The following is a 12,982-nucleotide window of genomic DNA, read 5'->3' on the forward strand; positions in this document are numbered from 1 at the left end:
TAATGTCGTAGAACATGTGACATTAATTGTAATGTTTTTCACAGCATCTCTCTAAAAAATTAAAAGGGAATAAATGTTGAGAACAACAGGAAATGTTAAACCTGCTGAATGTTAATACTTCAATCTTTATCATCATCTACATTTTCCCCTCCGTGTTTTAATGAGCTATGTTGTTGATCACAATTTGACTCAAAAAAGGACGGTAGCTCTAAGATGAAAAGTAAAACCCACTGATTCCACCCATGTTTCTTATGTTTTGAAAGGAAAAGAGACCAGTTTCTTGAATACTGCACGAAGATTTTTCCTTTGAATATAACCAGAGAGAGGTACATTCTTTTTTATACAGTAAGATAGAATAGAGTTTTTATATTAATACAAACCACTCATTTTTGCAACAGTTGAAGAATAATGCTTTTGAAAAAAAGAAATATAATCTTCATGGGTTCTAGGAACCCATGCTAGGACAGATCATATCACTGGAATATAGGACTGAAAAGGGCCTCCTGGGCCCACTCCCAGGCCCATGTTGTTTTCAGGCATCCATGCCATGTGATCCCTATCCTAACTTAGTCATGCTCTATCTGAAATTATATACCTTATAGTATCTGCACTCAGTCATTTTTGGTATTTTTTTAATATCTGCCTTAGTTGCCATCATCCTCTTCTCTACCATGCTCTTACTTTTAAAGTGAGAGGAAGAATAGAACTCACAGAAACTCCCCTGGTGCTGCTGGTTTTACTGGGTTTTTAGGATTTTTGTTTTGCTTTTCGTTTTTGCCTGGATCATCTTTGATTTCCCTCTCATTTGATCAAAGGCAGAAAACTTTCCTCAGTTGCTTTGCTGCAAAGTCTGTCTTACTTGCTATATACAGGGCGCGTCTACACAAGACTCTATGTCACTGTAGTGATGAGCTACGGTGATGTAGCTCATTGCTATGGCAGTGTAGCATTGGCAGACACAAACCATGATGCCAATGCTATGTTGCCATAGCTACAGTGAAGTAGCATTTAAAAATAACCGTGTGCTGCCAAGACTGTGCAGTACCAAATGCGCAGTCAGGGGCACATAGTGCCCACAGTATCCATACAGGCTTTACAACTATAAACTGTAATCAAAAAAACCATCAGGCAACAGACATAAGATACACACACACACTTACCTCTGAGGAACGAGGACTTCTTCTCTGTCAATAGGGACATGTTCTACACAAACTTCTCTGACTGCTTCTTTTCACTAGCTCCTAAGCCACTTTACTATTTTGAAATTCACTATGTTAAATGATGTGTAGTCAATGATGGGAGTTTATTTATGTTGATACCAATTCTCTACATTTTTTTTGGCTCTGGTTCAGGTGTTTTGTAGACCACCTTGTTGTGATTGAGTGTTTAGATTTAGATGACAAAACATTGTGTGATTCATGTTGGTTGGTCTGGGTTCAGCTTTACACATTACAATGCTCTTAACACATGGAATTATACTTTTGAAGTTGTATAAACTTACAGGGGATAAATTTATCAGAGAGTAGTGTGTACTTTATCTCATTTGTAACAAAATTATTTAAATTAAATATATCTTACCGTTCAAGAGCCTTTGTCAAGTGTATAGAAGTGTATCTTATGCCTGGATGAAAAAAATGGAAAACTTCACCATCATTTATAGAATTTGCAGTCTGAATGAATTATATTTGATTTTAAAACATTCCTATGAAATGATATTTGCTTTGGCCACTTTTACCCATAATTTTAAATAGTGTTTACTATATTCCATTCCTTGCAATGTAATTTCCCACCAGTTCAGAAAAGTCATACTTTCTTTCATTAAGAGGCAGGGACTCATTATTTCACAATGTGCTAAATAAATACACGTGATTTATAGCTGTGCCTGTGTTTTGATCTCTGAATTTTTCACCAAGAAGAATATATGAAAAAAGAAATATTTATATTTGAGTTAGATTCAACCTATGTGGTACTGGCAACAGCATGAATATTCATTTTTTTGGCAGGGCTTTTCCTTTGGCTTTCTCATTGATTCATTTTTTCCATTGATCATACATATATACAATATCTATTACTTCACTGTCCATTTCATGATACTTGTAGGTCTAAGTTCCAAATTCTGCAGGTAATACTCCAGCAAAGTATCTCTGAGTGTGTGGATGCATGACACATGAACACTTCTGTAGCTTTTGTATTAATTATGACAACCAATGTATATTTCTCCAGTGTTCAGAGTGGAGAGGCAACCATCTCACCCAAAGAAGCTGTCCCCCATAAAGTGCTTTGCCACCAGTGCTGGGGGAGCAGGTAGTAAGCTTTATGCGTTGAGAAAATGGCTACCATGGGATAAAATTGATTGGAACTGCAGGCATATCACCTGTACAATGGCGTTCACATGCTTTTGATTTTTGCAGAGGTAACTTTACTCTTCCATAGAGTAACTTTATTGGTGCAGGGCTACATGGTGCATGTCCATTTTACATTTACAGCAGAATAAAGGTAGTTATACCTGTGTAAGCATGTTTTGTGTCTGGAGCCTTAGTCAGGGAGAAAATGTATATGGTGTTCTCAGGTTGTTTTTCTTTCTATCAAGTGCATTTTATAGCCTGATTCAGCTAAAAAAACAAAGAACTTCCTTGTCTGCTGAGTCATTGGGCTGTGCAGCTACAGAGGCTTCTTCCATTTTTGGCAGACATCTCACCTCTCAACATGTGGCCAAAGATAATTAAATCAGACATTCTTCACTGTTTTCTAAGGCTGTTGACAGATGTTACATTTGTCATGTTATATATGCCATATTAGCATGACAAAAAGTAAATGTCCACCCATTCAGTAGGGTTTCCAGCTCTTACTGAAGCTATTCCAGGAGATTTTGTTTTTCTAACATAACATAATGTCATTAATTGTACTGTTTAACCCGTTCACAATATCAAGCCATCATATTATTGGGCGGGAGGTTGATGCTGATTCCGGTAGATTCCCAGCCAGCCTGGGAGGCTTGGCAAGCCTATTGTTCATGCTATTTGTCATGTTTAAAAAAAAAAAAAAAAAAGACAGCTCCTCCACAAAAAGTTGCTGTTTGAAACAGCAGCTTTTGTCATGCAAAGTATTTCAGTATCATATTTAACATGTGTTCTGGTCTCTTGGATCCCCACTATCCCACAGTGCTCCACTCTCCCTCCCCCCTCCATTCCAAGAGAGAGAAAGGGAGTAGCTGCCTCCTTGATGGCCCACCCAGTTATCCAGCTGGCTGTCAGAGAGCCATGTGGGACTCTGCTGTCAAGAGCCCCTACACTCTGGCAGCTTTTGCAATGCTGTAGGATTTTCTACCACTTCTGCCACAGCTGTCTCTTTCCATGGCTCTGGCAGCTGTGGCAGTGACAGAGCAGGCATCTGTGCTACCCAGTAATCCATTACTGCTGCTGTTTGCAGTGGCTGATCAGATGGCAGAAACTGTCTGATTTAAGCCATTGCCAGACTTGCAAGCAGCAGGCTCAACTGTTGCCATAATAGTGAGCCTATCTGGCTCATTTGTTTTAAAAATTAACTAAAGAATAAACAGAAAATCACAAAGGGTTGGGGGAGAACCAGTAATTGTATTTTTTCATGAACACAGAGTTACACTAGTTACAGCAACCAAACTGAAGGTCAAGCTGCAGACATGTGCATGGAGGAGTAAAGTTTGAAACGTTAATTTGGAGCAAATTACACCATGGTGTCTGGGTATTTGAAAACATGGGGGAAAGTAGGCTGCACATTGAAATGGAAGCATTTGGAAATATAATGAAATTGATTCTTAGTTGTCTAGAAGTAAATTTACCATTTCTGAGAGAGAGAGAGAGAGAGAGAGAGAGAGATTAGTTCTGGGGGTTGTGTCATGTGTTTGCAGCTTCTTTTAATTAGGACAGTTTGTCTTTGCATATTTTAAGCTGTTAAAATGTAACCCTTTTTTAATCTCACTTTTATCCTCTGTGAGTTGCCAACTGCCGTCTTGTCTCATAAAAGAAAAAACCTATATGCTTGTCTTCAGCCCAGTCTGCCATTCTTGAGGGTGTCTATTTCTGGGCCAAGTTCTGCTACACTTTCCAAATAGCATCGCTGAAATCAGTAGAACTAGTCACAGGGTAAAATAACAAGATTCTGCACCACAGCCACCCAGATGAAATGATGGCTCTAGAGTTGTTCTTTGTCTGACTCAAGCTAGCTCTAGACATTGAAGATTTGTCTACAGCGGTCTCCAAAGTGGGGTGCACAAGACGATCCATTGGGGTGCGGGAAGAAAATATTAGAACTTCTATTTATATTAATATTTTATCTCATCCTTTTTTAATTTCTACTTTTTGTGTATGTTTTATAATGTACGTAATATATTAGTACAGTAGTACATGTATATAATTAATAAATAAATATACATTTATTGGGGGTACATGCTCAAAAATTTTTTACTGATAGGGGCGTGCGATCAAAAAAGTTTGGAGACCACTGGTCTACATTCAAAGAACCACCCCAGAATTGTTGCAGTGAAACATAGCATGCCTGCTCTACAAATGCAGCACACTACAGAATGGATATTATGTAGCTGTGCCATGTTTCACTGCAGTACCTTCTATTGCAGTCCTTCGCTGGAGTAGACATACCCTCAGGATTTGGTTTTGTTTAGTTTATTTCTGGTTCTCCTAAGAGCTTGTCCTCTAATTAAATGTTTCTCTTCAGTGCTTACTGTTGATTCATTCACTGAATTGTGACACTATTAGTATCACAAATCCACCCAAAGGACAGGTTTATAAACTTAATGTCAAATACCTAAATTGCTTCTCTAAGAGCAGCTAAGATGGGGCCAACGTATGCCTTGTCCTCAACAGCCATTTTAGATTTCGCTGTTTGTGAAAGAAAGGGTGTCAGATCCTACTTGCATAGGTAAATATGTTATTTAACCAACTTTCTCTGTTCGAGCACAATTGCCAGGCCTGCGTTCCATGGACTAATCTGGACCTGAACAGCTTTTTTTTTTTTTGCTTTTTTTTTTCATTCTGCTGGCATGGATTGGTGTGAGATTTTTGAATTGACACTTTTTCCTCCTCTTCTCCCATCCTAACAGAGTGCCATGTTGCATCAACCACATGCTAGTATAAATTTGGGCAATTGAGATTTTGTTTTGGAAAGATAAGATATAAACAGGATGAATGTAATGTGGCAATATTGAGTGATCCTGATGCATACAGAGATTTAATAAATGTGACAAATGTTTTGATTCATCAGGAATAGGTGCAGTACTGAAACTGAGCTATTATAATCATATTCTCCTGGTGAGATTAAAAAACCATGTTTAAGCAAATGCATACAACTGCAAATACATTTTGATAATTGGTGGTGTCCTTTTACGGCCCATATTTCAGTTAAGTAAATCTCCTACAGCTCCTAATTACCTTAACATTTTCATAGAACTTTAATTGCTTGAAATGTGTCAGTGTAAATAATTTGAAAGTGATGAAAGGAATGCATATTATACTCCATCTATGTAAAAATGTTTGTGATAACATTACTTAAGGAATCTCTGATGTAGGTAAATATCATGTGGGAAGATTTATAAATTTTATGAGAACTGCATTAGAAATTAGGAAAAAATAGCTCAGGGAAATGCTTTTTCTTCCTAGTATTTGTTTGTTTTGGCTGAAATATGGTATAAGAAAGAGGATATTACCCCAAGGATTGATTTATCACAGGAAAATTTTTAAAAACTGGAAGACGGTGACCAACCTTGCCAAGTCAGGCTTGGATGAGTGGTCATGCTAGACAGAGTGATATAACCGCTCAAGAGACACAAGAGAAATGGTTGACAACTGAGTAGTCTTATGCCTTTTTTAAGGAGTAAGTTGTGCCATGGTAGTACATTGTTGTATCAAACCAAAATAGAAAGGACCCAAGAGCCTGCCAACCTGTTTGTGCTGCTCTCCAAATTGAGTTAACAAAGGAGCGCAACCCTAGACCATTCCTAACAGCCAAGTGAACAAAAGCTTTTCTGTGTACTTGTAAAAGTTAGATTCCATGTCTGTAAATTAAATATTATCTTTTGGAAGTAGGATTTTAGCCTTTTTAAAAAGTTGACAAGATACTGATGACAACTAATATTTGTTCTCTTTAATGAAAAGAATGAATATACATTCTTCCTGTTTATAGAGCTATTGTACTGAATAAGCTTGGGGGAGTCAGAAAAAAAAGAATATGTGCAAATAAAATAAGTAATGCGATTTGAAAATGTCTTACATAAACAGAAACTGATGCTTGAAAAGCATAGACGGAAATTCCTCATTTCCGGTGTTTGCATTGTCACAATACCTATGCTAGGCTGGATTATCTTGTTAATATAAAATGCTAATAAAAGATCCTTTATAGAAAGAAAAAAACTGTAAATTTTCCTGTTGGGTCACTGACAGGATTTGTGTAATGAACTATTCTGCAAACATTACAGAAATGTGCCTAGTGGCTCTGAAAAAGTGTATTTTTTATTATTATTATTATTATTATTATACTGTGATTTATGAAGCACATCAAACGCGGCTGTAGAAAACCACACTACTTTATATTGCTAACAGACACCAATATATTTGCCTGAGCTAGTGAAGGTCACAGAGTTATAGTAAGATGAACAGCAAGAGGCTCATTCATGCTCAAAGAACAGCTGTCATTGGCATTTAGGTGAGACTGAATGGATCTGACTTAGTAATCAAAAATTCAGATGATTACACAGCTTACACTTTTGACATTATCTTCTGTGAAAGTTAAAAGTGACTGATTTTTCCTTTTCATCTTTTATTATGATTGCCACAAGGATAGGGATTGTTGCACAGATTTTCCTGAAGAAGAAATGAAAGTTATTTAGAACTAAGAGGAAAAAGTGGTTCGATACCATATTTTCAAGGAGAATATATTTACTACAGTAAATCTGAAGTATTTATTTTTAAAGTGTAAAAATTCCTATGATACTTTTTTAAAAATAGTTTTCATTGTCACATGTTGCAGTGACAAAGGATATAAGTAAGGCAGTGCTTAAGATATATGCAATTGAGGTCATTGACAGACGTTATGCTTTAGAAATAATCGTTGTGGGGAGCTGGGAGCTTCATCTGCTTGTGACTTCCAGCCTCAAGGTAGCATGGTGCACCCACAAAGCTTGGGGCTCAGATCAGCTTGCTACTACCCCTGCACTGAAAAAAAGGCATAATGGGTTCTGATGCTCAATCTTACAATCGCTTCTCCTGCCATACACATGTGGCATAGAAGGAGGCATAATTTTAGGGGATCATGCAACAGGCGCACTTACTTGTACATCTGTCAGCCTAAATGTACCTGTACTCCTTGAATTGGAACTTATAGTAGGATGTGGGAACCATAATTTCTCTTGTCCTGCAAGAGAGATCAGTGGATTTATTTGTCTGTGAGCAGTGGTATAGAAGGGCTTAGAGGGGCAGGTTAATACATGGGCCCTTTTGGGGGAGGGCTGCCAATCAGGGTCTCACTGGGGTGCCAGGGGTAGCATGGCCCAGGCAGGCATTCTGGCTGTGGGCATCTGGGACAGGCAGTGTATGCCTCCTCCCTTCCGGCTGGGTCAGGGTCAGCAGCTAGGGGGCAGGCATGGGGCTTTGTGCAGGTGGCAGCAGCATCCCGGGGTCATCTGTTGCCAGGAGCACTATGGGCAGCCCTGTTCCTGCTCCCACTCTCAGGCATCTGCAGACAGCCACCAGCATCAGCACTGCTGGGACAGGATGGGACAGGACAGACCTGCTCTGCCAGGGCCAGCAGAGCAGCTGTGGGTGGCACAGAGCCCATGTCCCCCTGACCCCAGCCCAGGGCCCAGCTGTGGCCTGTCCTGCAGTGCTGGAGGACTGCAGCCCTGGCTGGATGATGCCCGCTGGGTGGGGTGGCTGGGCTGGGCTGGGTCAGGGTTGGGGCTGCCTTCACTTCTGTGGCACTTGTGTCCCCTGACTCACCCTGGATGTGCCAGAGAGGCCGGGTGGGCCCAGCTGCAGACCCCTGGGGGCACACAGAGGGAACCTGCCCTCACCTGGTGGGGACCTCCAATTTTCTGTTTGCCCAGGGCCCCAATAAATCTTAATCTGCCACTGAGGGCTTGTAATTTAATTTTATTTGCCCAGATTCTTTCACTTCCCAGTTTAGGTATGGTGATGAGAGGATATCTGATCTTTCATATCAGGTATCCTCATTTCTCTTGCAGACTCTAGTAAATGTACTAATTTATGTGAGAGCAGCAAGAGGTGTAGGCATGCGATGCAAAGGGAATCTTCATCTATAGCTTTCTTAAGAATGATGAAGGTTTTATTTGTAAAACGACTTACATTAATGAGGGTCACTGTGCCCTCATTATTATTTTTACCGTAAAGGCTGAGTCCCTGGCTCTGATTCTTTTCCTACTTTAGCAGGCCCTTTGCCCCCAAATAAATGTTCCCTTTCTCATGGTAGTTGAGTTCTAGGTCTGCTACCATTTTTTAATGACAGACTCAAGAGAGCCTAGCTACTGAAAATCTTCCTTGGGGCCTTGTCACACATTTCACTTAGGACATGTTAAACTGCACTTAAAATTTCAGTGTGTGCTTGTTCAACAGTAAAACATGCTTAATGCCATTGTATCATAGCAAAGTCGGTGCTTTTTTGCAGGAGGAGTATCTCCAGCTGGTATTAAGTGACATGTGTTCAGCTATTGTGGGACTGCTCCACAGAGAACACATGAGTGGTCCTCACACATTCTAGTGCAGTGCCATGGTTATGACTGCACCAGAACCAGTTAAGGGCTCCAGGGTAGTGTGGTGGCTGGGACTGACAAACAGCTGTTTGTTGACTGCATAGCTGGCTCCAGCCCTGTCCAGACTGTAGTAAGCATTACCATGGAACTGTTCAGAACAAGTTCTAAGTTGCAGTAATACTTATGATAATCTAAATAAAATACATGCCAAGTATTATCCATGGGACCAGATGGGATGCACCTGAGGGTGCTGAAGGAGTGGCTAATGAGATTGCAGAACCACTGGCCTCATCTTTGAAAACGCATGGAGATCAGGAGAGGTCTCGAATGATGGAAAAGGGCAAATATATTGCCTGGAAAGGGAAAAAAGAAGATCTGGGGAACTACAGACCAGTCAGCCTCACCTCAGTCACTGGAAAAATCATGGAACAGGTCCTCAAGGAATCCATTTCTAAGCACTTGGAGAAGAAAGCGATTAGGAACAGTCAGCATGGATTCATCAAGGGCATGTTATGCCTGACCATCCTGATTACTTTCTATGATGTGATGACTTGGTTCTGTGGATGTGGTATACCGTGACTTTAGCAAGGCTTTTGAAATGGTCTCCCACAATATTCTCACAGGCAAGCTTAAGGAAGTAGGGGTTGGATGGATTGTGAGGTAGATAGAAAACAGGCTAAATCATTGGGCTCATGGGCCATATAACCTTGATCAGCAAGCTGATCTGAGCCCCAAGCTTTGTGGGTACACCATACGACCTTGCGGCTGGAAGTCAATTGCTCCATGTCTAGTTGGCAGCTGGTGTCAAGCAAAGTGCCCCAGGGGTTGGTCCCAGGGCCAGTTTTGTTCAATATCTTCACCAATGACTTGGAAGATGGCATAGAGTACACCCTCAGCAAATTTCTGGATGATACCAAGCTGAGCAGAGGAGTAGAAACGCTGGAGGATAGGGTTAGGATTCAGAGAGACCTAGACAAGTTGGAGGATTGGACAAAAAGAAATCTCATGAAGTTTAGTCAGGACAAATGCAAAGTCCTACACTGAAGACAAAACAGTCCAATGCACTGCTTCAGGCTGGGGGCTGACTGGCTGAGCAGCAGCTCTGCAGAAAAGGGCCTGGAGGTTACATTGGACAGTAAGCTGAATTATGAGCCAGCAGTGTGCCTGTTGCCAAGCAGGCTAACAGCATACTGGGCTGCATTAGTAGGAACATTGCCAGCAGATTAAGGGAAGTGATTATTCTCCTCTGTTCAGCACTGGTGAGGCCACGTCTGGAGTACTTTGTCCAGCTTTGGGCCCACATTACAGAAAGCATGTGGACAAAATGGAGAGAGTCCAGCAGTAGGCAGCAAAAATGGTGAGGGGGCTGGGGGACTTCTGAGGAGTGGCTGAGGGAAGTGGGTTTTTTTAGTCTGTAAAAGAGAAGACTCGGGGAATTTGATAGCAGTCTTCAGCTACCTGAAGGGAGGTTCTGAAGAGAATGGAGCTAGACTAGGGGTGGACAAAATGGTGAATCTGGCTGGTGGTTGGACTCCATTTCCCAGCAACGCCTGCCCACATTGCTGTGACTGGTTTCCATGAAGACCCCAGTAGCAGTGACTGTATGACAGCAGGGGGCCAGGGGTTCCATGGAGACCAGCCCCAGCGGTGCTGGCAGGGCATGCAGCTGGGTGGGGAGCTGCTCCAAGGCCAAGGCTGGGATCTTGCAGTGGTGATGGCATGGTTTGGAGCTGGGGCAGAGCTGTGATATGCTGCCTGCATGCCCCAGGTCTGTTGGGCAGAGGCATGTGGGCTGTGGATCATGGCTGTGCCCCGGCTCAGGACTACGCTGTCATGGTTGTAAGATCCTAGCCCTGGAGCAACTCCCTGCCCAGTGGCATGCCCTGCCAGTGCTGATGGGGCTGATCTCCATGGAAACTCTTGCCCCACACTGTCATGGGCCTGCCACTGCTGGAGTCTCCATAGAAACCAACTGCAGCTATGCAGGCAGGGGCTGCTGGGAAATGAATTCCACCGTGTGCTTGATCCAGCCCATAGGCTGGGCTTTGCCTGCTCCTAAACTAACCTGTTCTCAGTGGTGGCAGATGACAGAATGAGGAGTAACGGTCTTTAAGTTGCAGTAAGGGAAGTTTAGGTTAGATCCGTGTTCCCAACCTATTTTTGCTGCAACCCTAAGTTGGCCACTAACAGTACCTCCTGGCCCCATGCTGCAGGGGCTACTGGGAGCAGAGTGCGGAGGCAGTAGCAGCCTGGGGATGGGGGCAGGGGAGCCTCCATTGCCCCCTTTGTGCGCAGCGGTCCCGCCCGCCACTTCTGGGCCGTACACATGAGTGAGTATGCTTGGGCATGTGTGTGTTCAGGCTCTTAGCAACCCTACTGAGGACCACCCGCTGTGACCCTAATATGGGTCACGTCCTGAGGTTGGGAACCAATGGGTTAGATATTGGGCAAAACTCTCTCACTAGCAGGGTAGTAAAACACTGGAACAGGCTACTTAGAGAGATGATGGAATCTCTATCCTTGGTAGTTTTGAAGACCCAGCTAGACAAAACCTTGGCTGGGATGATCTAGTTGGGGATGGTCATGCTCTGAGCAGGGGGTTGGACTAGATGTGACCTCCTGAGATCCCTTCCAATTCTCATTTTCTATGATTCTATCTGGTGTGACAAGGCCCTTACTTCATAGAGCAGCACTTCTCCACTCTTTTTTTCCTTCTGCAACCCTTTTGCATACCATACCAGACTTCTGTCACTCTGGCTGAGACCACCTTTCCATTTAAGAGTATAAGTAGAGTATACTCATTGGATCTTTCTGATTTGGAACCTATATCTTGGATCAAGAAACCACATGACCGAGTGGCAAGTAACAGCCCAGCAAAATAAAACCATATTATGTAGTCCAATAGAAACCTTGTTATATACTAAGGTGGGCCAAAGGTTTGTAATTATAATTTAGTCTAGTTAATGAGCAATCATCATGCACAAGTTAGAAACAACTAACTTTTTAATTGTAGTGAAAGTAACTGAGACTTTAACAGAGATTATAACTTTGATAGACACACTCAAGTAATTTAAGGCAATTTGCTTGAAAAAGGATCTGCCTACTACAGAATAAAATATAAATGTGCAAAGGCTTTAAATGTGAAAGCCAGGAACAGAAGAGGTTTAAAACTAAAATTGGTGTAAAGAGAAGAGCAAGTTTACAAACTTTTAAATGTCAAACAAGCATTAACATTAATAATGTGCCTGCACTGAGGGAATTCAGGGACTCTGAATTATCTCCTAAAAATTTAACTTCCTTGATGTTTTATATGCCAAGTCTGGGCCTCCTAAAAGGATTTTTGCTGTTTGTCCTGGCATGCCTTGAAACAAAATATCCTTTTAAGAGAACATGCAAGTCCCTCTTCATGAAGTCACTCTAAGATGCTGATTTAAAGTGAAATCCCTGTTTTTCCCTTGAGAGTCTTCACATGAACTTAGACAGCTTTTACTTATCCCCACCACCCACAGGCTGATGAAAAAAACTGTCCAAGGATATATTTTGATGGAATAATCTTTAAATACTTTGCACAGGGCTGATGTGATCCTCACTCGGCATCTTCTTGCTTCCTAATCCTGTAAGAACACATTCATTTCAGATTGGTGTAGAAAGTTTCAAAATATATTGATTATAGATTATATTTTTTGCATTGTTAAAAACTGTCTCGTTAAACTGTCTAGTTCTCTACTAAAGGCACATGGTTATGCCAAGGTTGTGATTATTAAAGTGAAGCCAAAACAATTTTAATCTCTTACTAGGTAATTAAATAGCAATTTATTGTGTGATTTCTATAACGTATCTTGGCATCAGAATTTGACTGTTTAGCTAATCATGGTTGATACAAGTGCATCTCAGAAAAAGGAGACATGTTATAAGTTAATTGTTACCTTTTGCAATAACTAGAAATAGTATTTTGGCTGCAGGTGCTGCATCTTAACTTACATGTGTCTCTAGAGAAGTTTTAGGTGATGTAATGCTTATATTTATTTACCTTAGTGATAAAAAGTGCATTCCAAACCTAGAAATCATTCAACCATCATTCATTATGTTTTTACTTGATGTCTTTGAAAAATAAGCCTGGTGACCTTGGTGTATTTCCTCCTTTTCTTAAATTCTGTGTGTGTGGCCTGGTCTATACTATAAAGCTTTGTTAACAGAAGCTGCCTTTTGTTGCCACAAGTTACCATG

General features: G+C 41.3%; 1 protein-coding gene across 8 annotated transcripts in view; it reads left to right on the forward strand.

The window, feature by feature from the left end:
- The window catches only part of CRPPA (CDP-L-ribitol pyrophosphorylase A), a 239,402-nt gene that overhangs the window by 161,794 nt on the left and 64,626 nt on the right, over nt 1-12,982 (forward strand). The window contains exon 10 of one of the 8 annotated variants that reach the window (XM_090046863.1): nt 264-326. The exons of the other annotated variants lie outside the window; for them this stretch is intronic. Within the exon in view, the coding sequence (XP_089902989.1) occupies nt 264-284 (21 nt within the window). The 3' untranslated portion in view covers nt 285-326. The remainder of the gene's footprint in view (nt 1-263; nt 327-12,982) is intronic. 8 annotated transcript variants of the gene reach the window in all.

The sequence above is a fragment of the Crocodylus siamensis genome, chromosome 5, assembly GCF_052110815.1.
Source record: "Crocodylus siamensis isolate JL-2025a chromosome 5, ASM5211081v1, whole genome shotgun sequence".
NCBI classification, from domain to species: Eukaryota; Metazoa; Chordata; order Crocodylia; family Crocodylidae; genus Crocodylus; species Crocodylus siamensis.